The sequence below is a fragment of the Rhizoctonia solani genome, chromosome 1, assembly GCF_016906535.1.
Source record: "Rhizoctonia solani chromosome 1, complete sequence".
NCBI classification, from domain to species: domain Eukaryota; kingdom Fungi; phylum Basidiomycota; class Agaricomycetes; order Cantharellales; family Ceratobasidiaceae; genus Rhizoctonia; species Rhizoctonia solani.
In genome coordinates this window covers 2,012,600-2,024,272 of record NC_057370.1, presented here as the reverse complement: position 1 = coordinate 2,024,272, position 11,673 = coordinate 2,012,600, and the positions used below count along the sequence as shown (strand labels likewise).

Genomic DNA, 11,673 nt, shown 5'->3' with positions numbered 1-11,673 from the left:
AACATAACCTGATTAGTTTTGGTCACGTGACCACACGCCCAGACCAGCAGCCGCATTCCGCTCTCTCTTCCCCGCATATAATTATAACCCACAAGCCCAGATGACAGATCGGCCATATCCAGGCAAGCGCTTCTGCCAGGTTGTCGCGCTTAAAACAGAGGCGTTGGAAGAATACAAAAAGGCTCGTGGGGCTTACACGGGTGCATACTCGGTTACAAGTGATCGCTGATCATCGGCCCACAGATTCATGCGGCGGTATGGCCTGCCGTGCTCGAAACTCTCCGTCGATCGCACATTGTCGATTATTCCATTCATTTGCTTCCTTCTCCTCCATTTGCGGTTGCAGGCTCTCCTGATTTGGATCTCGCCGGTTTGTTAATCGCGACATTTAAATATATTGGTATGTATATACCCACGATAGTGGCGCTTCTCCGTCCAACTGGCTTTCAATTAAAATCGGATGGTAATTAGGTTCAGACTGGGAAAGCGACTCCAAGATCGCAGCAGCCGATCCCGAAACCGTCCGCTGGTGGGCAATTACAGATGGGATGCAGCATTCGTTCGTTGAGGGTGCAACGGGGTCCAAAGATGGCCCGTGGTGGTATCAATGCGAGGAGGTGTTTAGGCATGAAAAGTAATCATGAAATTCGGCACATAAACATAAGAACTTCGAGTATACATCACCCAAAAAGGCACATCGTATTAAATTACAGAGCATAGACACATGGGTAATAGAAAGCACGAAACACAACGCGCGAGAGCGATATACAAACGTACAACTTGGAACAATATAACAGCAGAGGGTAACCCTCAAAAAACTACACAAAGCGCGGAATAGAAATCCCGAAAATCACAAATCGGATGAAGTGTCCTTGAGTGCCTTGAACACTTTTCTCACGGGTAAAAGCGCTCGACTGATCACCTCTTCAAGCTCGGTTCTAAATTGGGCCTGTTCTTTACCAACGTCTGCCATGACCTGTTTGGTAAAGGTCTCGCCCCAAGCTATGTGTGCCGCATCGATGGCACTCGGAGATGCTGTGGTCCCAGACCCATGCGCCTCGATCGCCAACTTGAGCACCTCGATCTCTTCGTGTATTTTGGAAATCGTCATAGAAGCACCTGCGGCCGTCCTGCATTGGGGCGACTGCAAGACTTGAGCCCACTGCTTCCCGAGCACGAGATCAATTCGTTCCGGCCATGTACCCTTGCCCTCAAAGAGGTCGCGCAACGTATCCATAAGCATATCCAGGTCTTCGCTCATTTTGCTGCTCGTCTCGGTAACCTCTCCAGGCTCGAGAGACTGCGATGGCAGAGCTTCAGCGGGATGCACATTTGTACGCCTCCTGGCCTTTGCCTGCTCTGTGCAAAGCATCTTGACATCATCAGAAACGCCATCCAGCTCGCCCTGTATACCATCGATCCGGCTCTCAAACGACTCGAGCATTTCTTCGGTGCGGCGCCGTTTGTTCCGGCGACGCTCGCTGGTCGCCGGGACGAATACAACAGTATTGTCCGTAGATTGTTCAGCGGGAGACACCTCCCGATCCGTTACCGGTGAACGCAACTGGCTCGCTGGACCAGGGTCGACTGGAACCTGCGCCGAAGATGCAGCAGTCGACGCGGCTGCATCGACCCGGTCCGAGAGTGACTGAATTGATGCGTGCAATTGAGGCACTTGGTCGACTAGAAGTATAAGGCTTGAGACATGGCTCGAAAGTGGAACGAGGGACAACAGAGGCTTCACATGGTCCACAAATGGCTTGGCTACTTTGTGATTAGAGGTGCTATTTCACCAACCTGAGAAGTGACTTTATCTAGATCCTCTTGGAGCTTAGGTTGAGCCGTTCGGAGAGTGTGTATTTGCTCCTCGAGCGTCTTCATTCGGGCACCAAATCGGGCGACCCCCTCGGGCTGCCTAGGAGTTGACTGAATCGAATCGGATGCCTGGCCCGCTGGTCGTTCGAGCAAGCCAAGCAATTCCGGTGCCCGCTCCGTGAGAGATGCCGACAGCGGATTCATGGTCTACAAATCTTGTCAGATGAGATAATTGTATTCAGTTCGTAGGACGCACCGCAATTGAACCCGCCAGTTCCCGGACGTGTCGACCTAGAGCTTTAATTTCGCCATTCAAAGTCTTGTAATTTCTGACCTCTCCATCTGCCCACTGGACCCATCCATTGATATTTATGAGTTCCTTGGTGGCACTATTCGACATTCTTTCGAGGCGGGCAAACCGAGATTCGGGCGTTCCGCTGCTAGCGTGTGACGACGGAGAGGCTGGGACAGGCTCTACAAGAGCAACAATTGCGCCCGTGTATTCTTTCAATTGTGCCAATTTGCCCATGGTAGTCTAGGGGCGTAATAAATATATGTCATCTGACACTTTGAAAGTGCATACCTCCATTGCCTTCAATTTAGTGGTCGCATCATCCTTTAGTTCCTGGGCTGCGTCAATCAAATTGACGGTTCGAGCCTGTTTGGTATCGATCTCTCTCAACTTGGTGGTATTGTCCGCCTTCAGGTTCGCGAATTCCGTTTCTATGAGCTTCAATGCAATTGAATTCTCGTTCAGTATCCCTTGTACCATGGTCATCTGTTGATCAACCCCGTTCACCGAATCTTCCAATTCCCCAAGCTTCGCCTTAGACTTGCTAAACGAATGAGACAAGTTCGTGACCTCCTTTTCAGTCCGTTTGACCCTGTCAATCAGTGCGGCCAAATCATCGGTAGCATGGGCTGGTTTACTCGAGCCTCCTGATGCAAGTGAGGACGATTGGGCTTCCGTTTCGGCCTGAGACTCGGGAAGTGTGACCTTAGGGGGTTGAGATTGAGACGACTGCTGCGATTGCGTATTCGAAGACTTCTAAAATAAACGAATTGATAGGTGTCCTAACAATCTCTTGCATAATATACTCACCCTGGGACCCGATGCATTGGCTTTCCGCGAACCCGATTTTGAGCTACTGCCTGCAGTATTGAACGCTTGGGCTACTGCCGAGGCACCGGTTTGACCCGGAATTCGTACCGTGAGCGGTGTTTCAAGTTTCCGGACCCTCTCCTCCAATTTGGTGATGCCGTCCTGGTACTCCTGGAGTTGCTGCTGCAAGGCAAGGAGTGGGGTAATTTTCCCCTTGGCATCATCCATATCCTTGCGTAGAGCAGAAGAAGTGGATTTGAGCTTCTTGATCTCGCCTTTCATGGGCGTGATATCCTAAAGAAAATATCACTCAAGAGTCCTATTTTCAGCACAACAATTACTCACACTGGCATGCGTCTTCTTCAGGACTTGGATCTCCTCATTGGGTGAGGGATTGGAGGTAGAGTTCTCAAGAACCTTCTGAGTATCTATCTTGAACGTTACGAGAGAAGAGACCTCATTCTGCGAGATAAAACGTTAGCACTCGAATAGACCAGGGTTAAAATACCAACAAACCTGAACCTGCTGAAGTGAGCCCGCGATATCCTTGACTTGGCATTCCGTCGCATCCGAGGTGTTTTGCAGACCAGTCAATTTCTCCAATGCACCTGAGATGTCGGATTCCAGTTGGTTTACATGGGGTTCGACTCTGTTCAGCCGCTGTTGGAGGTCTCTGCAGACATTCACCACCTCGGTAACAAGCTTTCGGGCAGTGTCCTGAAAACAGTGATAAATACGACCATTGCCTCTAATTCGAGCACCTACTGTTGTCGCATCAGCTTCTTCTGCTTTCTTTAACAGCGTCTGGAATTCGGGAGATCCAAACTTTACGGAAAGCGGCATAAGCGCTTCTGTTCGACCAGATAAGAGCAAGAGTGCCTCCCGTTGTTCTTTCAACGGTTCGAGATAAGCAACGTCCGCCTAAGTGGAATAGGTTGGAAGGCTAGACAGCATGCACGTGTCTCAAAAATACTTACCCGCATGGCTTGGATCTGCTCTTGTGACCATTGGGCCGTAACTTGATTGGCCTTGAGCTTCGCATCGATCCCGTTGATCCTTGCGGAGATAACTTGAGATTCTGCCTTGATTGTCTTGAAATCAAGCTCAAATTGAGCCATTTTGTTGTTGGCCCCTAAGAGTTCTTCTTGTATGGCTTGATTCTGTATACATTGTTTAAGCCGGGTTTCGTCGAAACGTATGTAGTCTGACTTACCGTGGAAGATAAACCCGCCACTTTTTCATCTAACAAACGAGCATTCTCCGCAGTTTCCTTGGGTGTCATTGTATTTCAGCTGTGCCACAAGCGAATGACCGATACAGTCTTACCTTTTTTGCATCAGCCATATCCTTGCTACACCGAGCCAACTTACTCCGGATTTGATTGATATCGTCCTGCACTCTTTCATTGTGGGAGATCAGCTCGAGCAATTGTGAAGATTTTCCCGCAACGGCTGTAAGGTCCTGAGAGTACAGCTTGAGTGGGGCGAGCTCGGCTACACTGGCTTGGAGCTGATCCAGAGTCCCAGGAAGTTCAATGAGCGAGCTAGCATGTTCCTTTAAGGACTGAAGAGCAGAAACATCGGCCTTGAAATTGGTCAGTATCACGCATGTACATTCCTATAGGTACTCACGGATGATGAATCGAGTGAACCAGAGGTTTCCTTGTTTGTTTGTTCCAACCTTTGTTCCATAAGTCCCAGGGAAGTTTCAAAAGAGGTGAGTTGGGAAGCAATAGTTTCTTGTTGCTCCCTCAAATTTTTGATATCTTGTCCTGTTTGTTCTATTTTAACAGGGACCGACAAGAGATCATTGACTTCAGGGGCAAGCGTCAAAAGACTTTTCATGTTTGTCCGAATATCTATGGCGTCGTTCTAATAAGCAATAAGCCACTCAGATAAAACCCATAAACATGATACGCACCTGAAGCCCGGTTATTTTACTATCCAACAATACCAGTGTGGTGCCTTGTGCATCAACTCTGGACCTGGTTCCCTCTAGCACGGCTATCTTGGTGTCCATACTCATGATTTGTCTCTCTTGTTTCTCCAATTCTCCCTGGGATGACTGTATTTTCTCTTCCACTAACTCCAGGCGCTTATTCACCTGGTCGTGTTGCAGAACTTGAGTGGGCTGAGGGCTGGAAACCTGCGCAGAGAGCTCTCCAATACGTTCCTCCAACTGTTTGTGTCGGTCATCGAGATGTGTGGTAGTGGCATTCGCCCTTTTCTCTATAGAATTAACACTGGAGTCAATGCGAGCTACATTTCCATCCAAAACTCCAAGCTTTGCGCTAAGGGGTTGGACAATCGCCAGAAGCTCCTTCATTTGATCCTCCAATGCAACAACTCGTGTTTCCAGCAAAGGCGACGTGTGTACTTGGTGTGATATGTTCGGCTGTACCAGTCCTGAGGCTGCTAGTTCAGCAAGAGCGAGAATACTCGATTCGAGATTTTCTTTCTGAGATGCGATTTGAGCATCCAAGGCTGGTGGCGGTGGGCCATCCGAGGTACCTCTATGAGAGTAGGCTTCGTATATACGTGTGGCACGAGTGATGTTGTGGTGAGCAGCTATCCCCTGTGCCAAGTATCTGTATATCCACCAGGGAGTTAGCACAACCTCATGTCCCGCCCGCGTTTGTACGTACTCAAAACCAGACCGCCAAAACTGTACCAGCGCTTCTTTGTCAGCCACTTGGGGGAAGTGATGCACATTGTCCATAACAGGCCCTGCAGCCACAGACATATCGGACAGCTAATGGTGCTTGCGCACCGTGGTTGAGTCCAGCAATGGAGGCAACGGGGACTGTGGAATAATTACATAATTATCCAGGGAGAGGTCTTGCCTTATCAAGACACAACGATCAAAACAAACAGACTCTACCGGCGCCTGGCTCATTTCCACAGAATAATGGTAATGACACACTCACCTTTCGGTTGACCTCTCCCCCTTCCTCAGGAATGGTCTGGTGTCTAACCCCGGCGATGTCCCTGTGCTTACCGTAGTGTACGTCTCATGATGTCCCACCGTGATGCTCACATGGGTTGGTTCTCATCTCAAATGGAGAAAGAATAGCGTAAGAACCAGATCCTTTCGCGTTTAGGAGAATCACCGCCAAGTCTAATATCCAAAGGCACGGAACCATGTGTGTGTGTTGGGAGGAATCACGTCTCGGCTCTTAGTAGGGAATCTCGCCCTATAATAACCCAAGTGGGACCGGTCATCTGAGCCATTCTCTGCTCGGTTTATCTTTGAAGCTATTGATATGTGGTATTTGGCTTCTGGTGGTTCGCTGCTGGTGCTCGCAGCCCATACTGTAGTGGCACAGTCTTTCACTCCTCGTCAGTATTGAACCAAGGGGAGACCCTCTTCTCCAACTTACTTGCTATCCTCTCCTACAGGCTCATGGGACGATGCATATGCTCTGGCCCAAGCCAAAGTAGCTCAGATGACAATCGACGAAAAAGTTGGCGTCGTCACCGGCCAAGGCCAATTCTCTAGTTAGCCTGCTTTTCTCCAATTATCAGGGCACCCGTATTGACCAAGTATCCAAGGTCGCTGCATCGGAAATACCCATGCTGTTGAACGTCTGGGTATTCCCGCGTTTTGCATGAACGATGGTCCTGCGGGGATCCGCGCCGTAAAGAATGTCACGGGCTTTCCCACAGGAATAAATGCTGCCTCGACGTCAGTGGATTTCGTTCACTATATTTCGGTTAAACTCTGATTCGAATTTGCACTCCTGAGTATAGCTTCAGCCGCCGTCTCATGCGGGCCCGTGGAAAGGCCATCGGAGAAGAGTTCCGCGGCAAAGGCATCCAGTATGTGACTAACTAACGAAATTCTTTGTTGGATCTGACGCACTGGATTAGCATATTTTTGGGACCTGCAATGGACATTGTATGCTCTTGTACATTTCGCATATACTTAGACTAATCTCGTATTTTTCGCTAGATGCGCTCTCCGAAATCTGGACGAGCTTGGGAAAGGTTAGTTAGTTCCCAAAAACTCCCCCGTAGATCAGCATAATTGATCGCTTCGCATTCACAGCTTTGGGCCCGACCCGTAATTGGCTCCTCCCTCCGAGGTATTCCGGATTCGCTAACGACTTTTTATCAGATACCTTAATGGAGAAGGTGCATATGAGACTATTATGGGTGTTCAGGGTGCCGGTGTAGTAAGTCGCTGAACCAGAGGAATAAAAAATGACGCTTACCCGGGTTTCAGACTGCATGTGCCAAGCACCTTATTGGCAATAACCAGGTCTGCTGCATGGATAAACCTTAGTATCTGGATCTGATCATCACGTGAAATTCAGGAGCACTATCGTTACACGTATTCTAGCGACATTGACGATCGCACTTTGCATGAAGTCTACTGGTATCCATTCCTGCGATCGATCGACGTACGTAACACTATTTCGAGTTTTCCGTTTCTTGTTTGAATGGGAGCTGACCCGCTGGGCTTCGATATAGGCTGATCCCGGAGCGGTTATGTAGGTTACACAACTTCTGCAGATTATTGTTTACTGACCATGTACTTGGCAGGTGCGCATACAACCGCAATAACGGGACTTACTCGTGCGGAGATCCAGCACTTTTGGGTCCTAATGGCTTGCTTCGTAAGGAGAGCAATTTCAGGGGTCAGTGTAGAGCGAACATAACCCGTAACCATTAGCTAATACCCTTGATTAATGAACACTAGGATTGGTTATGAGTGACTGGGGTGCGACTCATGACAACGCGGCTACATACGCCAATGCTGGTCTCGATATGGAGTAAGTTCATCTCGAGTTCACATGGTTTAGAAATTGACCGGGATGAATTCACATAGGCAACCTGGAGACTGGATTTTGATTGGTGGAGGCATCTATGGAAATGGCTTGAAGAATGCTGTAAACAACGGCAGCGTCAATACCACAGTAAGTCGGCTACATTAGTACGCTCTCGCTTATGCTAAACTGTACTGCTAGCGTCTTGATGAGATGGTAGCCCGCTCAATCGCACCATGGCAAGCTGGTACACTACGTTATCAAGCTACGAGCTAACCGGTCTTTGCAGGTATCGCTTTGGCCAAGACTCTGGGTTCCCTGAGACCAGCTTTGATGCGCAGAAACCTGACGGCTCTGGGTCCCTCAACTTGAATGTCAACGTTCGTACCGCCGAACATACCGCTCTTGTCAAGGAAATTGCATCTGCATCAGCCGTTCTGCTCAAGAACTCGCGTACCGGTACTTCCGGTCGTGGACTTCCTCTAGCTCTCCCCAAAAGTATCGCTATCATTGGACAGGACGCAAAGAAGGGTTCGACCGATTGCCGATTGAACGAATGCAATGACGGAACAATGAGCATCGGGTAAGATACACTTATAATTTGGCATGATAGAACGTTATTTTGACAAACGGCCTAAAGCTGGGGATCTGGCTCGAACTCGCTCGATTTCCTTATTCCTCCGTATGATGCTTTTGTTTCTCGAGTTGCAGCCCAGGGGAACAAGACGACCATCAGCGCATCTCTTTCGAACGATATTGACGCAGGGGTTGCTGCTGCGCGCGGAAAGGATGTTGCTGTTGTATTTGCCAATGCGTATGTGCTTCTGTCGACTCTTATTGACCCACTCAACTGACTTTGATGTCAGTATGAGCGGTGAGCTTGGCGCTTGGGATCTTGTGTAAGACTAACGCTCTTTACCTATGCGAATACTGACCGTCTTTTTTCTAGTGTTGGAAATTTCGGTGACCGAAACGACCTCGACCTTTGGTACAAGGGCGGATCTTTGGCAAGTTTTTGTAGGTGTCACTTATGGACGAGAGCTTACCTTGTCACAGATCGAAAGGGTTGCCGCCGTGAACAACAATACGATTGTCGTTATCCACTCGGTCGGTCCAGTGATGTGAGCATAGAATGCTCCCTTATACAACAATCGACTAACTTGCTTTAGTATGAACTGGGTCAGCCACCCCAATATCACCGGTCTTATTTACGCTGGTGCTCCCGGCGAGCAGACGGGTCCCTCCATTGTAGACGTGTGAGTTTATAGTGGTTTGCACCACATACCCCAAATTACGAGCTCTTGCTAGTGTGTACGGTGACTATAACCCACAAGGACGCCTTCCATTCGCAGTTGGCAAGGTGAGTTAATATGATATGGATTGGATATGGTTGACTAATATGCGCATAGAGTGAAACAGACTACAATACCAATATTCTTTATAACTCGCTCCCTAATCCTACTGTTAGTATCATTCTGGTTTTAGATTGACTCTATTATAATAACCCATCTGTACATTCAGATCTCGTATACCGAGAAGCTTTTGCTCGACTACAAGTATATGGCATCCGCTGGAATCACTCCGCTCTTCGACTTCGGCTACGGTTTGTGAGTAGTTATTTCATCTATTCATCCTGCATCCGTCTAACCTACAAATGCCTCCAGGACATACGGTGGCAAGTTTGACTATTCTGGTCTATCTATTACGTCCACCAGCACCGGCTACACCGTCACGTTCAAAGTTACCAACTCGGGCACGCAAAAAGCCACCGAGATTGCTCAGCTCTATCTTGGCTTCCCGGCCTCCGCTGGAGAACCCCCCAAGAACCTTCGTGGGTTTGAGGAGGTGCCATTGGAAGTCGGTGCTTCTTCGACTGTCACGTTGAAGCTTTCGACTCGTGAAATCAGGTACGGGACTCCAACTCTAGCCTACGAATGACCAAACTAATGTGCATGCTGCAGCGTTTGGGATACTCCATCCCGATCCTGGAAGCGTCCGACCGGAACTTTTACCGCTTATGTTGGTTCCTCCCACAGTGACATTCGTCTGCAAGGCACTTTCTGAAATACGGTGCAAAGTACTGGGGCGTTTCGGCCAGCGTGACGGTTGAACTCAGGTGACTGCTAATCTTCCAGTCTTCCAACCCCGTTTGAAAGTTTCCCGCTACCTCCAATCTTGTTCGATTAGTATTCGTATTGTGTATTCATTAAGAATGCCCAAGTTCCTTGATTTCTTAGTCCATGTGAGCCCGGCGGCTAGCCGAATATTTGAACCTTGTTTCCGAGCGGACAAACTACGGAGGTTTCGTCATTCAACTATCTGACTTCCTCTGATTACTGTGAACACGGGACGCGAGCTGAAATTAGATGAACTTATAATCAGCTATTCGTTGCCCCTTCCAACGATTCGGGGCTAGTACCTCGGAATTACTCCGCATATCGGCTAGTTATAGTCAATTTCCCTCTCAAACATATAAAACATGGTGCTCGCCGGACTTCGTGCATCTTAATTTCCCCAATGTCTCGACTTTCCATTCTGTCAATTGCTGCTGCTGTAGCCTTGGTTTCTAGTGTAAATGCACAGCAGCCACTTTATGCTCAATGTGGCGGAAACGGCTGGTCCGGAGGAACAACGTGTGTATCTGGATTGTCATGCGTTAAGCAAAACGAATGTGGGTAGAGCAGTCGATACAATAGGGCTATTCTTACCGTTTGGTCAACTCAGGGTACTCGCAGTGCCTCCCTGGCGCTGCCACCACCAGCACGACCAAGCCCATCACTAGTACTTCGACCACCGTCCCTGTCACCTCAAAGACCACCACCAGCACACCACCTAGTGGAACTCCTATTCCAGGTGTCAAATACTGGTTCTCTTTTGGAGATTCTTACACGCAAACTGGGTTTGATATCAATGGCGTGAAGCCTGCTGTAGGCAATCCACTCGGCAACCCGACGTATCCTGGTTACACTGCCTGCGGCTCTGGTCAGGAGTTTCATTTATATGTGATATTTCATTCGATTATTTACAATATTCGCGCATACTTTCAGTTCCCAACTGGGTTGACTTGGTTACTACCAAGTACAATACTAGTACATTACTCACATACAATTTTGCTTACGGTGGTGCCACCATAGACGCGAGCTTGGTCAAACCATACACTCCTGAGGTTCAGTCTTTGACTGACCAGGTATGTTCTATGGAAACAAAAAGTATGCAAAAGCCTGATCTCCGAATGTTTCAAACCAGGTCAACAGCTTCCTCGCCAACAAGGCCGTTGCTCCCTGGACTGGAAGCAACTCGCTCTTCTCAGTCTTCATCGGCATTAACGACATTGGAAACTCTTGGTACCAGTCGGGAGATCGCGGAGCGTTCTCGGAAGTCCTCTTGGACTCCTACTTTGGACTGATCAAGAAAATTTACGATGTCGGTGGACGGAATTTTTTGTTCGTCAACGTTCCTCATGTTGACCGCTCGCCCTTGGTAAGTGATTCAATGCGATTTGGTTTGATGTATGCGTCAGAAATTGACACAGCTTGGTTGATAAAGATGCTCGCTCAACCTGCGGACTCACGTCAGGCAGAGGCCGCCGTTATTGACGGTTTCAACGCCAAGCTTGCCGCCAGGGTGTCTGCATTCGCGTCGGCCAACTCTGGAGTAAGTTCAGTGAGCTAGCTGACATGCATGCTTTACTTATGTACCATCTACTAGGTCAAGACTTGGATTTACAGCTCAGCCGCGAAGCTTGACACGCTCCTCAACTCCCCAGGGACGTACGGGTTCCAGGACGCAACCAGCTACGGATCTGCTTCCAACTTGATGTGGTGCAACGACTATCATGTTTCAAGTGGAGTTCATGACTACTTTGCGAAAGACGTTGCGACGTTACTCAAGGGAAGCTTTACAAGGCGTTAGAGTATTAGAAGGACTCATGGACCGCTGCATGTAGATCTGGGAACAGTGTAGTGTGGTGTCATTAAATGGGATACGA

General features: G+C 48.7%; 4 protein-coding genes across 4 annotated transcripts; 3 read left to right on the top strand and 1 right to left on the bottom strand.

Moving 5' to 3' along the window:
- Window positions 1–100: 100 nt before the first annotated feature.
- RhiXN_04161 (uncharacterized protein) lies at window positions 101–638 on the top strand (the record flags this gene model as incomplete). The annotated part of the gene is made up of 3 exons (XM_043323978.1): window positions 101–211; window positions 244–400; window positions 472–638. The coding sequence occupies 3 exons, from the start codon at window positions 101–103 to the stop codon at window positions 636–638; spliced, it is 435 nt and encodes a 144-aa protein (XP_043176397.1).
- Window positions 639–850: 212 nt separating this feature from the next.
- Window positions 851–5,659, bottom strand: RhiXN_04160 (RING hydroxylating beta subunit domain-containing protein; the record flags this gene model as incomplete). Its single annotated transcript, XM_043323977.1, has 15 exons — window positions 851–1,738; window positions 1,798–2,022; window positions 2,072–2,350; window positions 2,399–2,863; window positions 2,918–3,211; window positions 3,263–3,379; window positions 3,434–3,634; window positions 3,683–3,838; window positions 3,895–4,077; window positions 4,131–4,187; window positions 4,244–4,501; window positions 4,549–4,788; window positions 4,838–4,972; window positions 5,021–5,504; window positions 5,562–5,659. The coding sequence occupies 15 exons, from the start codon at window positions 5,657–5,659 to the stop codon at window positions 851–853; spliced, it is 4,080 nt and encodes a 1,359-aa protein (XP_043176396.1).
- A 286-nt stretch (window positions 5,660–5,945) lies between these two features.
- RhiXN_04159 (glycoside hydrolase family 3 protein) lies at window positions 5,946–9,749 on the top strand (the record flags this gene model as incomplete). The annotated part of the gene is made up of 26 exons (XM_043323976.1): window positions 5,946–5,990; window positions 6,126–6,255; window positions 6,316–6,414; window positions 6,469–6,601; window positions 6,667–6,735; window positions 6,787–6,814; window positions 6,869–6,903; window positions 6,965–6,979; window positions 7,034–7,091; window positions 7,142–7,177; window positions 7,233–7,319; window positions 7,390–7,409; window positions 7,462–7,556; window positions 7,619–7,691; window positions 7,748–7,835; window positions 7,887–7,932; window positions 7,992–8,268; window positions 8,326–8,499; window positions 8,552–8,559; window positions 8,635–8,806; window positions 8,855–8,941; window positions 8,994–9,045; window positions 9,095–9,148; window positions 9,207–9,292; window positions 9,350–9,592; window positions 9,647–9,749. The coding sequence occupies 26 exons, from the start codon at window positions 5,946–5,948 to the stop codon at window positions 9,747–9,749; spliced, it is 2,313 nt and encodes a 770-aa protein (XP_043176395.1).
- Window positions 9,750–10,202: 453 nt separating this feature from the next.
- RhiXN_04158 (carbohydrate esterase family 16 protein) lies at window positions 10,203–11,597 on the top strand (the record flags this gene model as incomplete). The annotated part of the gene is made up of 6 exons (XM_043323975.1): window positions 10,203–10,356; window positions 10,410–10,667; window positions 10,733–10,872; window positions 10,932–11,165; window positions 11,232–11,339; window positions 11,394–11,597. The coding sequence occupies 6 exons, from the start codon at window positions 10,203–10,205 to the stop codon at window positions 11,595–11,597; spliced, it is 1,098 nt and encodes a 365-aa protein (XP_043176394.1).
- Between the last annotated feature and the right edge of the window lie 76 nt (window positions 11,598–11,673).